Below are 12,204 nucleotides of genomic sequence, written 5' to 3'. Positions count from 1 at the left end.
TAAAACCCAACAAGTAAATAAAAGGTGAAATTCAGAACCCAAAATAGACTCTTTCCCGCCCCCTTCCCCAGCCCAGAGATGCTAAACACAGACAAAGCCCTTGCGGTTGGCAGTCTCCGTATCGTAAGGATGCCCATCTCAGCATCCTCCCCCCACCCCCTTATCAATCTTGGACACCTCCAACCTCCAGCCCCCAGCCCCCCCCACCTCAGCACTCAGCTTCCTGAGAGCAGCAGAAGCCATCGGTGCACTCTGAGGACAGGGGGACGGTAGGGTATAAGAGAACAGGCAGCCTGACAGCAGATAATCGTCAAAAACAATAGGCCACTGTCTCTTCTTTCCCAGCCTGGGTCAGTCGGGCTGAGCCAAGAAGATCCTTTCAGAACAGGCAAAGTAGAGGCCTGGCCTCATTTGCTCATTACTGTGTGAAGGAGTGGGAGCCACTGGGCAGAGATAACAGGAGTTGGGGACAGACGGTAATTTAACAAATTCTTGGGCACAACCAGCCATTGTTGCAGGTAAACAGGAGCCAGTAACTGGCCCAAGCAAGGAGGCCCAGGACTGGGGAAGAATGGGGGAGTGTGGAGAGAGGTCACATTGTCCCGGCCCCCCCTGGCAGACAGACACCCCCCCTCATCAAGTGAGCCTTCCTCTGGTTTCTCTGTTTCCTTCTGGAACCCCCAAGCTGGCCTCCGCCAGCGCCCCCTGCAGGGTCCAAGTCACTGGGAACACCGGGAAGAAGCAAAATGTTCCAGGAGTTTGAATGCCAAGCAGGCAGGGTCTCCTAAGAGCTGGTCCGCAGAGTACTATTTTTTTCCACGTATGCTAGCTCCCTGTTCATAAATCCCCTGTACGGATAAAGAAGGTCCGTGTCTTCTATAAAAGCAAGGAGTTCATTGACCAAAGTCCGGGAAGGAGAAAGGGGGCGGGGGTTGGGGGGCTCTGTGATGCTTTACCATTGGTCTGGAATGGAAAAGGGGGTGTCACAGAGTCAAATAGTAGTTAGATTTCAGAGAAGCCACAGTGGGTAACTGTAGCCCTGACTCACCCAATCTGGGGTAGGAGAGGCACCCGGCTCCACCCCAAAGCCAGAAGTACCAAGATTAGTACTCACAGAGAAAGGGTAGTAGTTGCTGCGTCCCTCACCAATACTCGAGGTAGGGTGTGTGGCATCTTATCCCAGGCCTGAGATTCCCCCCCCCCCTTTCCTCCCTCTGTCCCCAACTCCACGAACAAACTTTCAGGGCATGACAGCTCTCGCACTCAGCAAACTGCATCCAACTGTCCCCACGAGAGAGAGTCCCGGATCACTCTCCTCCGGCAGCCTTCCTCTCCCAAAGGACACCCCCCCCCCAAAACCCCGAGGGCCACACTCACTGTTTTGGAGTCGAGCTCGTGCCGCGATTGCGCCAGCACTTTATCCACCCCCGCCTGGTCCATGAAAGTGACGAAGCCGAAACCCCTGCGCCGCGTAGTGAGGGAGAGGCAGATGGTTACAAGGACAGCGAGTGGCCTCGGCGGGAGGGGCGAGCCCGGTGGCAGGAGAGGTCTCCGGGACTCACCTGGATCTTTTGGTCAGGGGGTCCCGCATCACCAGACACTCTTTCACCTCCCCGAACTGGCCGAAGTATTCGCGCAGCCCTTCTGTAACCACACACTCGCCTTCGGACCAGCCCAGGCCCGGAGCCCTTCCCCCTCCTCCCCCGTCCTTTGCCCCCGGTGACCCCGGCGCGGCCCCGCCGCCCCCGCGCCGAGCTGCCCGCGCGCGCTCTCCGCGGCCGCCCCCCCCCACCCCTGCCCTCGCCGGGGGGTTCCCGCGGAGCCTTCCTGGCGCCCACCGGGGCCTCTGAAAGGCAAGGGCCGGGGCCGGGCTGGAGTGGGGGACCGCTCCGGTTGGGTTCCCGCCGCTCCGGGAGCAGCCTCAACAAAAGTTTGAGCCGCAGGTGCGAGCGGAGTTGGAGCTGCCGCTGGCGGGTCCCGGGGGCCCAGCCCGCCCCCCCATGCCCCCTGGACCCCCCCCAACTGCTCCCCAACCCGCGCCGGGCCGTGCGCGCTCGCCGAGCGTGCTGCGCTCTCGGGGTCCCCGGGGCGGGGCGCGGAAGAGGGCACGAGGGCGCCCGGGGTCAGCGGGGCGCGGGGCCGGGCAGGGGCGTCCGGGGTTGGGGCGCCGTAAGGGGTGCAGGGTGGCGGTGCGGGGGCCGGCGGGCGATCCCCGGGCTGGCTCACCCTGCGTGGTCTGCCAACTGAGTCCTCCGATGAACATCTTGCTGCGGGAGGAGCAGAGACACAAAGGGCCCGCGTGAGCGCCGGGCGCCAGGGAGCAGGGGGCGCGGGCCCGGGCCCCGGGGAGGCCCCGGCCCGACCCGGATCGGCCATGTTGGCGGGGCCGGGGCGGACGCGGGCTGGGCAGGCTGGGCCGGACCGGGCCGGACCGTACCAGGGGTCGTGCGGCGAGTCCGGGGAGGCGAGGCCGGGCTGGGGCGCGTCAGTCTCCATCGGGAGCCGCGGGCGGCGCGGGCAGCGGAGCGGCGGCGGCGGCGGCGGCGGCGCTCGGCGCGGGGCAGATGAGGAGCGCGGCGAAGGGGGCCGGACGGACAGGCCATGCTGCCCCCTCCCCCGACCCCGCTCGGGCGGGCGGGCGGGGACGGCCAAGGGGAGGGCCCGCCGGGGGCCGACCTGCCGGCTCCTCCCCCCGCCGCCCTGCGCGCATAAAGCCCGGCGCGCGCCCGGGCGCCCGCGGAGGCGGCGGCGCCGGGATCCCCCCCTCCCTCGGGGTTCCTGTGTGTCCGGGGGGCGAGCGAGGTCCCCTGATTCCGGGTGCGGGCTCGGGCCTGGGGCGCGGCCGCACCCCTCACCCACGGCGCGGGGGGCCCAGCCACGGGGAACGCCCTCCCGGGATGAAGCGCTTCCCGGTGCGTTCAAGGTAGCTCGGCTTCGGATCGGGGAACCCTCCCTAGTCCTTCCTCCCAGGTCCCCGCTATTGAGAATTTAGACGATGCCCCCAATCTTCCTGGGTCGGGTTGGGGATAGCCCAGTGCCCCCCAATCCCCACATCTTTCAACTGGTAAGAATCTCTTTTTCCCAGTCCGAGTGAGAAGCCACCCTTGGAGCCCCCCCAGCTTCTCCTGAACCTAATTTAGACTGCCTTGACAACAGTCTTCCAGTCCACTCCTAGTTTCCCACGTCCAATCTGGGGAGCCCTCGCAGTGCCTCCCGTCCCGAGTGGGGAGCATCTATCTGCACACAGTAGAATCTTTCCCAGTTTTGTTTGCTTCTCTTCGCCCCTTGCTGTCCAAATTAAGCGTGCCTCGACACTCCCTAAATCTCTTCTCTCCACGCCTGGGACCCCTATGGTCTGTTGAGAGAATGCCTAGCCCTGAGCCAGGTTTCTCAGGTTGTCGCCTGCCCGCCCTTCTGAGGGCACCTCTTCCTGTCTCACTTCCAGCCCCTTTCGGATTGTCTGGAGAAGGGGGAAAACCTGATTCCAGACGCTCGCCGGCCGGATCCCCAATGAAGCGGCAAGAGAAGTCTGTGTCTCAGAAGTCCCAGTGCAGGGGTCCCTGTGACGCGGCTCTGCACCTTCCCCTCCGAATGACCCCGGTCATCTGGGGTCCTAGCTCCCTTCAATCTGATTTAGAAGAACCTGGGCTGCCTAACCACCGGGTTTAGAGTTAACTTCTCTTGTAACTCATTTCCCTCTATGAAGCCAAACTCCTGCCTTCTCTCTTAACTCTAACGGCTCTCTAGCATCTCCTCTTAGTACTTTATCCCCATGTCACTTCATTCACCCCCAAACTCCTTCTCTACAACCTGGGAAGACCAAGAAAGTCCCTCATATATGACAAGAGGCAGGTCCACCCTCCTCACTCAAGCCCAAGGAATGCCCTCACTTCCCCGGTTGAAACCACCTTAGCAATGGTCCAAACAGGAGACTAAGGTGTCTTTACAAGCCCCTCCCTACCACCTTACCCCACATCCCTATCTCTCCACCCAGTGTAACCCCGTAGCCACCTGTGTACCCATCCTGCACTCAGTTCACTTTTGTGATCATGGGTGCCCCATCCTAGATCCCAACCTAGAGGTGCTACCCTGTTCCTCTTAACACACACCCCTCCCCCATCCATCACAGCACCAGGGAGAGTGAGCCCCTTTTAAGTTTCCTTGAGGAACCTTGTGGGAAAGCCCAGCAGGTACATCCTGTCACCGGGTACAAACAAATTTGCCTTTTCCCTGTTTGTCTTTCTTCTCAGGCTCTCCCAGGTTCTCAGCATCCCCTGGATTGGGAGGTGGAATGGAGAGCATCGTGTGCTTACCATCTCAACCTAAGCTGGAACCTGAGGTGTGTCGTGGGAGAGAGAGAGATGAGGGTCAGCGGGTAACCACTCCCTGTGCCCAGTGTGAGTGACCTGATTCTCCCTAGAACTTCCGGTTCCTTGTTCCGAGACACACCGGGAAGGGCGGATCTGTGAGTGTTGTGGGCCCAGGCTTTTGGCAGGTGGCTCAGAGGCTGGGAAAAAGTAGATATGGTTTGCTTAGAGCCAGCCAAGACTGTAAGTAGCAGCTTGAGATAGCACCTTTTATTGGTATCTTCGTTCAGTACCCTGCAGCGGAAAGCTTATATTACCTGGTATCGATAACTAGCCTGTAGCACAGTGGTACTGAGGGACTCAAGTCCACTCCCACAGCGGGTTCATTGCTACCTAACTGGTTCAGTTCGCTCTGCTCACAAGGGGCAACAAATCCTTCTTGGGGTGGCCCTCCTGGAACAATGCATGATCCTCATAGTAAATTGAGGATCTGGGCAGTTTTAAGGGGGAAAAAAACAATCCTTCAATCACTGGGGCCCAGACTCGAATTGGGAGATTAGAAGAAGCAGCCCAGCTCCTTCTCTCCAGGACTACACACACAAGCTCGTCCCACAAATGAAAGAATTTGCTTTCTGATGCCTTTCAGTCCTCTTGAGAAAGACATCTCGCACAAGTGGCATTGCACCCAGCAACCGACCAGAGATGACGTAGCCTGTATCAAGTATCTATAGAACACCTACCTTCTAGCTACTACCCCAGGTACAGTAAGCGCCACAGCCACGATTATGAAGGTTGATTTGTGCCGACAAGAATCAGATAAATACGTAGGGGCACCGTTAAGTGTTGAGGAGAAGGAATGGGAGGTTGAGGGTAAGGGGAGAGATGCAGGTGTGTTTATTTATGCAGTCCAGCCTGCTCTGAACTCATGATCCTCCTGCCTCAGCCTCCTAAGTGCCAGGGTTACAGGTATGAGACACCACACTTGATTTGATGTCCGATTTTGATTTCTGTATTTGATTTAGTGTTTGAGCACACACACTGTGGTCCACAGAAGGGAGCCGGGGGACCGTTCTCAAAAGTTAGTACTTCCTCTCATCGTGTGGATCCTTAAGACCCAACTGGGAAAAGTCAGGTCTGGCAGCAGATGTTTTTGCTGTCTTACTGTCTCTTTTTATTAATTTTAAATCAGCAAAGCACTCGTAAGGGAAGAGTGGACTATAGAAATCTTCTGTGTTAGCCAGAACTTTTTGGTTTGGTTGGTTTTGGCTTTGGTTTTCCAGACAGAGTTTCTCTGTGTATCCCTAACTGTCCTGAAACTCACTCTGTAGACCAGGCTGGCCACAAACTCAGAGATTTGCCTGCCTCTGCCTCCCAAGTACTGGGATTAAAGTGTCTGTCACAACCATACAGCTTGCTTGCTTTCTTTCTTTCTTTCTTTCTTTCTTTCTTTCTTTCTTTCTTTCTTTCTTTCTTTTTCCTTTTGGGCAAGAGCTCAAATGTAGTCCAGGCTAGCCCACAGAGCAAAAATGACCTGGAATTTCTGACCCTTCTCTACTTTCTTCCCAAGTGCTCGAATCATACCCAGGGCTTCGTATAAGGCAAGAAATTACCATCTACTGAGACTTCTACCACGACTGGTGGTAGAAGTCTGACATCTGCAGGGTTTTTTGTTTTTTGTTTTTTTGTTTGTTTGTTTGTTTTTTGTTTGTTTGTTTGTTTTTTCCCGAGACAGGGTTTCTCTGTGTAGCCCTGGCTGTCCTGGAACTCACTCTGTAGACCAGGCTGGCCTCGAACTCAGAAATCCACCTGCCTCTGCCTCCCAAGTGCTGGGATTAAAGTGTCTGTCACAACCATACAGCTTTCTTTCTTTCTTTCTTTCTTTCTTTCTTTCTTTCTTTCTTTCTTTCTTTCTTTTTTCCTTTTGGGCAAGAGCTCAAATGTAGTCCAGGCTAGCCCACAGAGCAAAAATGACCTGGAATTTCTGACCCTTCTCGAATCATACCCAGGGCTTCGTATAAGACAAGAAATTACCATCTATTGAGACTTCTACCACGACTGGTGGTAGAAGTCTGACATCTGCAGGGTTTTTTTTTTTGTTTGTTTGTTTGTTTGTTTGTTTTTTCCCGAGACAGGGTTTCTCTGTGTAGCTCTGGCTGTCCTGGAACTCACTCTGTAGACCAGGCTGGCCTCGAACTCAGAAATCCACCTGCCTCTGCCTCCCAAGTGCTGGGATTAAATGCGTGCGCCACCACCACCCAGCAACGTCTGCAGCTTTTAAGGAGGTTGCTATGACGCTAGTAGCTGAGGTCTCCCTAAGGCGGGTTTTTAGGGAAACACGACTTTAAAATAAACTTAACGAGCTTCTGAGAGCAACTGCCAAACTGAAGGCTAAATTTTAATGTGTTTGCTTTTAGTTTTTGTAGGATTTAGTTTAAAATGTTTTGATTTGTTGTGTCCGGTGGGATCGTGTGGGCACACTGTGCCATACATGTGAAAGCCGAAGGACAACTTTGGGGGTGGGTGTTCTGGGCAAGAGTTTCCATGTAGTCCAGGCTAGCCCACAGAGCAAGGATGACCTGGAATTTCTGATCCTTCTCTAGCCCAGAGGTTAGCACCTTTTTTTCTCACTAATTAATTTATTTGTTCAGTTTACATCCTGATCGCTGCCCCTCACATCTGGCATCTTTGCAAGGTTCAGATCCTCAGGGGTAAGCACTTTACTGACAGAGCCATCTTCCCAGCTCCTGTCTTTAATTCTTCTCCTGCTCTGTTTTGTTTGGAGACAGTGGCTCCTAGAGCCCAGGCTGGCCTGGAGCTCCTGATCAGCCCGACCCCACCTCCCAGGTGCCGGTATTCCAGAGGTGTGCTGGCGTACCTGTACATAGGACCAGGCCTTTTAGCAACCTCGCCTCATCTAAAAAAAGTAAAACCAGTATGATTTTTCCGACTGGTTTTGGGTTCACAGCGACGCCGATCAGAAGGAACGGACACTGGCATACATGCCTGGAGGACACACACACACACACACACACACACACACCCCAGCACCCACATCAACATGGCCACCACCAACTTCATTTGTAGCAACAGGCAAATGTGTACAGATACAGTATCCGTGGGACTCCAGCATTGTATCAAATAAGGTAGTTTTGCTGCTTTCAAGAGTCCTCCAAGTTCTGGTCTTTACTCCTCCCTTCCAGACACGATTGATCTCCTCACTGCTTCCACTGCCTCTCCTCTAGAATGCCTAGTGCTTTCTAGAAGGCATGCTGCTATCCTTGGAGTAGTAGTACACATTTGAGTTTCCTCCATTCATTTTCATTTCCTGATATTCATTCATTCATTCATTCATTCATTCATTTGTTCATTCATCTACTTACTTAATTTTAGACAAGGTCTCATCACGTAGCTCACCTGACATAGATTTCTCTGTAGACCAGGCTGCCCTTGAACTCCTAGATATCTCTGCCCCGCCTGCCTCCTGAGAGCTTCAGGAAAAGGCATGTGACACCATGCCTAGCCCACTTTTTTTCAGTGCTGAGTAATATTCCATTTCTTGCGTGTTCCTGTTTATTCCTTGTGGCTGCTTTTAAGTTTGGGCAGTTTATAAATGAAGCTGCCAAGTTAGTGGTGTGTAACTTTTCCGGTGTGCGGACACAGGTTTTAATCTGCTTTTTGGGTGGTTGTTCTAACTTTTTTTCTCCTTTTTTTTTTTTCCTTTTCTCAAATTTCTGAACTCCACCAGAAATTAATAAGCCCGGTTAATTACAGCAGCTGACTGGGAGTCAGATGACCCCATAGATTGGTCCCAGGGTCTCAGCTGCCCTGGATGGGTCTAGGACTTCACCGGGAAGCCTTCTGAGCTGTGTCTTCTCAGAGTGGCTTTGGCGGTGAAGCAACCCGAAACTCTGAATTGTGTGGAAAGATAAGGGAGCGCTCTGTGCATTCCCTGGCCCAGTTCATATTCAGTTATTGTCAAGATGGAAGTGGACAGCTCTCAGGAGTCCTAGTGTATACAGGAAGCCCTCTGGATTCAATCCCAGCACCGAGGGGGAAAAACAAGGAAAGGAAAGAGAAAGGAACCATGTGTAGTGTTAGCCTGCCTCAAGATATACAGATCAATAGGAGAAAACTGACAATTTAGCAATAAGCCCTTCTGGGCTGCACAGAGGGCTCGTCCATTAAAGACCCGCACTGTTCTTCCAGAGGACTTGAAGTCGATTCCCAGCATCTGGCATCTTAAAGCCACTTGTAACTCCAGCTCTAGGGATCTGACATCCCCGGTCCCTGAGGCCACCCCCACTCACCTGTACCCCATATACATGTGCGCACATGCACACACACATGCACACAGATTAAAAATAAAATATTATTTTTTTTAAAGCCCTTGCATTTATAGTCCATTCAGATCAGACAAGGGTATTGAGACAGGGATTATTGCAGCCATAAATGATGCTGTACAACTGGGTATCCACGAGCAAAGAAATGAAGTTATACCTCACCCCACTCCACCCTCACATGTTGAACCCAAATGGATCAAAAGCCTAATGCTGGAACTAAATACTAGGCAGAAAAGAGATCAATTGGACAACATCAAAATTTAAAATTATAGACTTGTGCACCATGGCAGACACGTATGAAACGGGAGGAAAGTACATAGCTGTGCACACGCACATAAATTTAATTTTACTTTTTTTTTTCTCTTGAGACGGTTTCTTTGTAGTCCTAGCTGTCCTGGAACTTGTTCTGTAGATCAGGCTGGTCTCAAATTCAGAGATTCCCCTGCCTCTGCCTCCTGAGTGCTGGGATTAAAGGTGTGGGTCACTATTGCCCGGTGTTAATTTTCACTTTTAAAAGAATGTGTGTGTTTCAAAGATCTCCATCAATGAAATGGAAAGACAGTGGGAGGGGCTGAGTAGATGGCTCGGTGGATAGGGTTTGCCATGTAAGCATAAGAGGACCTGATTTTGGATCAAGGGGTCCCAGGTAAAAGCTAGGTGTGGCAGCTTGCTTCTGTAACCCCCATGGGGGGGTTGGAGAGAGATGGCAGCAAGTTCAGAGGGGGCTCCAAGTTCAGAGAGAGACCCTGCCTCAAAATCAGAGGTGAATAGCAGGCAAGGCACAGTATCACATGCCTTTAATCCCAGCACTCAAGAGGCAGAGGCGGGCAGATCTCTCTGAGTTTGAGGCTAGCCTGGTCTACACAGTGAGCTTCAGGAGGACAGTCAGGGCTACATGGAGAAACCCTGTCCAAGAGAGAGAAAGAGAGGGAGAGGGAGAGGGAGAAGGAGAGGGAGAGGGCGAGGGAGAGGGAGAGGGAGAGGGAGAGGGAGAGGGAGAGGGAGAGAGAGAGAGAGAGAGAGAGAGAGAGAGAGAGAGACAGGGTGAAGGTCAATAGAAAGCATCCTGACACCAAGCCTTCATATGGACCCACACCCGCATATACATGCACGTTTATGCATACACTACACATACACACTAAATAATTATGTAATACAGGATTCATGTCTAGAATGCATATACAACCCAGGCAACTCATTAACCAAAAAGTAAATGGCTCAATTAAAAATAGAATTAAAAATAGGCAAGTCCTCTCCTAGGATGGCTTCTGCGTGCCCCGGGGGGCTTGCCATCTCTGCCACCACATGCTGCCTACCTCAACAGGCCGGCAAAGCATAGGAGCTAAGGGCTGAGGAGCGGGGCCAAGGGCTGTCAAACTCAAGGGCTTTGAAGAAGGAGCTGGAAGGTCACAACGCCATCTCTGGGCAGTTTTATTTCAAAGATACCATCTGAGCTTTGGGGCTCGTGAGGACGGTGGTCCCGTAGTTTGAGAATTCAAACCGCCATCCTGAATGATTTAATGTGGACCAGGACTTCAACCTCCTGAGCACCCATCAGCAGGCAGACATTTCAGAATGGATCACAGACCCGGCCCACATCGCCTACAGCAGGGTCCACAACAGACTCCAGCCCCTGAGCTCCTTAGGGGCAGTGAGTGATGGAAATGGATGGATTCCTGGGAGGCACTGAGGGTCCTGGGCCACTAGCGAAACTGCCTTGTTCAGGGGTTCGAAGCTCAGTGCTACAGAATGTGCTCAGAGTGGGTGAAATCCTGGGTTTACCTCAGCATTAAAAAGCAAACAAAGAACCCCTGGGTCAGCACAGTGGGTGAGCAGGTAAAGGAGCTTGCTGCCAAGCCTTACGGCCAAAGTTCAATTCTCCAGACCTAAGGGTAGAAAGAGAAGGGACTCCTGCAAAGCAAGTTCTCTCTCTCTCTCTCTCTCTCTCTCTCTCTCTCTCTCTCTCTCTCTCTCCTCTGTAACACCTCCTGTGCACATGCACACACGTGCACACACACACAATTGGAACAGTTAGGTTAGGACTTTCTATCTGTCATCCATCCATCTATGGCTGACAGTGACCCACCAGCACATTCATTCAGCTCTGGGATGGAATAAAACTCTTATTTTACAGACCAAGAGACAGAAGCACCGAGGAGGAGGAAATGTACCCCCATAGCTCTGGCTGGCCAGTTGTATGATGTTTTACATCTGTAGTGTCAATCCTTTGGGGCAGAGACAGGAGGACCATCAATTTGAAGCCCGACTGGGCTACACAGTGAGACCTCGTGTCAAACAACAACAAACAAACGTCAGATTGACCACAACTGGGTGAGCTGAGGATGTCTCGTGGAAAAAAAAATACACTTTCTATATACTTCTGGCTAGCCTAAAACTCATTACGTAGATCAGGCTGGCTTTGGATTCAAAGGGTCCTGCTTCTGCCCCTGAGTGCTGGGATATATGACACATGTTTTGTTTTGTCTTTGAGACAAGGGATCTCACTATATAGCCCTGGCTGGCCTAAAATTCATAGACATCCACCTGCCGCCACTTCCTCAGTTCTGTTCTGGTTGTTTTTTATCATAGTTTTTGAGACATGGACTCATGTAGCACAGGCTAGCCTCTTGTTTATAATTTCTTACATTTTGTGTGTGTGTGTGTGTGTGTGTGCAAATATGTAGAGGTAATGTAAAAGTAATTTCAAAAGCTACTTCTCTCCTTCTGCCTTGTGGGTCAGATTCATCTCTGGAGATGAATCACAGTTCATCTTTGACCATGGCGGGAGGCATCCTTACCCACTGAGCCGCACCACTGGCCCTCAGGCTGGCCTCTTATTCACTCTGTCCCTGAGGGTGACCTTGAAATGCTCCTGGTTCTCACATCAGAGTGCTGGGATTCCAGGGCTGTGCCACCACACCTGGCTTGGGCTTCCTTTCTGGAATATGTTCTAAAATTGATTATGGTGATGTTTTTAAAACTCCATGAGTCTATTTTAAGAATGGAAGTGGGTGAATTGGATGGTATGGGAATTACACTGCAGTAAAGATGTTGCCAAAAACTGTCATTTTACCTAGGGTGACCCTTTCCCTAATCCAGGGCCTATCCACAGGACAGATGTGCGGCACTCTTACCATGACACACTTTCTTCTTCATTGTCATTACCTGAATGTGACTTCCTCACCTGCCAGACATGGTATGAAGCACCTCCCAGGATTTTCCAATTCCCTCCTCCTGGCCACTCTATTTTTTATTTTACTGAACAGGTGCAAAAAGTCATATAATAAACGAGAACATCTCAGTGCAAGGATGTCCTGAGCCATCAAGAGGAACCAAGCATCAGCCCTTTGGGGCCCCGGACAGGAGGATCATTAACTTGAGGCCTGACTGGGCTACACAGTGAGACCTCACGTCAAACAACAAACAAACGTCAGATTGACAGCAAGTGGGTGAGCTGAGGATGTCAGACATATTCACAATGTCATTATTTCCGGCATAAAGCGCTATACCATGTTACACACCTCTTTAAAGAACACACAATAAACCTATTAATTATA

At 52.2% G+C, this 12,204-nt stretch overlaps 2 protein-coding genes across 7 annotated transcripts in view; one reads left to right on the top strand and one right to left on the bottom strand.

The window, feature by feature from the left end:
- The window catches only part of Msi1 (musashi RNA binding protein 1), a 26,478-nt gene extending 23,914 nt beyond the window's left edge, over positions 1 to 2,564 (bottom strand). For 4 of the 6 annotated variants that reach the window (XM_076922528.1, XM_076922529.1, XM_076922530.1 and 1 more), the window contains exons 1-4: positions 2,438 to 2,564; positions 2,227 to 2,267; positions 1,563 to 1,644; positions 1,378 to 1,462 (exon numbers count right to left, since the gene is read on the bottom strand). In XM_076922528.1, the coding sequence (XP_076778643.1) occupies positions 1,378 to 1,462; positions 1,563 to 1,644; positions 2,227 to 2,267; positions 2,438 to 2,496 (267 nt within the window). In that variant the 5' untranslated portion in view covers positions 2,497 to 2,564. Of the gene's footprint in view, positions 1 to 207; positions 324 to 1,114; positions 1,211 to 1,377; positions 1,463 to 1,562; positions 1,645 to 2,226; positions 2,268 to 2,437 lie in introns of those variants that run through there. The other 2 variants (XM_076922533.1, XM_076922532.1) reach the window with 2 other exon arrangements.
- Positions 2,565 to 12,204, top strand: LOC143437508 (uncharacterized). The gene is made up of 5 exons (XM_076922282.1): positions 2,565 to 2,912; positions 4,251 to 4,339; positions 4,421 to 4,465; positions 4,954 to 5,066; positions 11,914 to 12,204. Exons 1-4 carry the CDS (start codon positions 2,565 to 2,567, stop codon positions 5,036 to 5,038), a joined length of 567 nt encoding a protein of 188 aa, XP_076778397.1. The 3' UTR covers positions 5,039 to 5,066; positions 11,914 to 12,204.

Source organism: Arvicanthis niloticus, chromosome 24, assembly GCF_011762505.2.
Source record: "Arvicanthis niloticus isolate mArvNil1 chromosome 24, mArvNil1.pat.X, whole genome shotgun sequence".
NCBI lineage: Eukaryota > Metazoa > Chordata > Mammalia > Rodentia > Muridae > Arvicanthis > Arvicanthis niloticus.
Note: the sequence above shows the minus strand (reverse complement) of the source record. Positions and strands in the feature narration are given on the sequence as shown.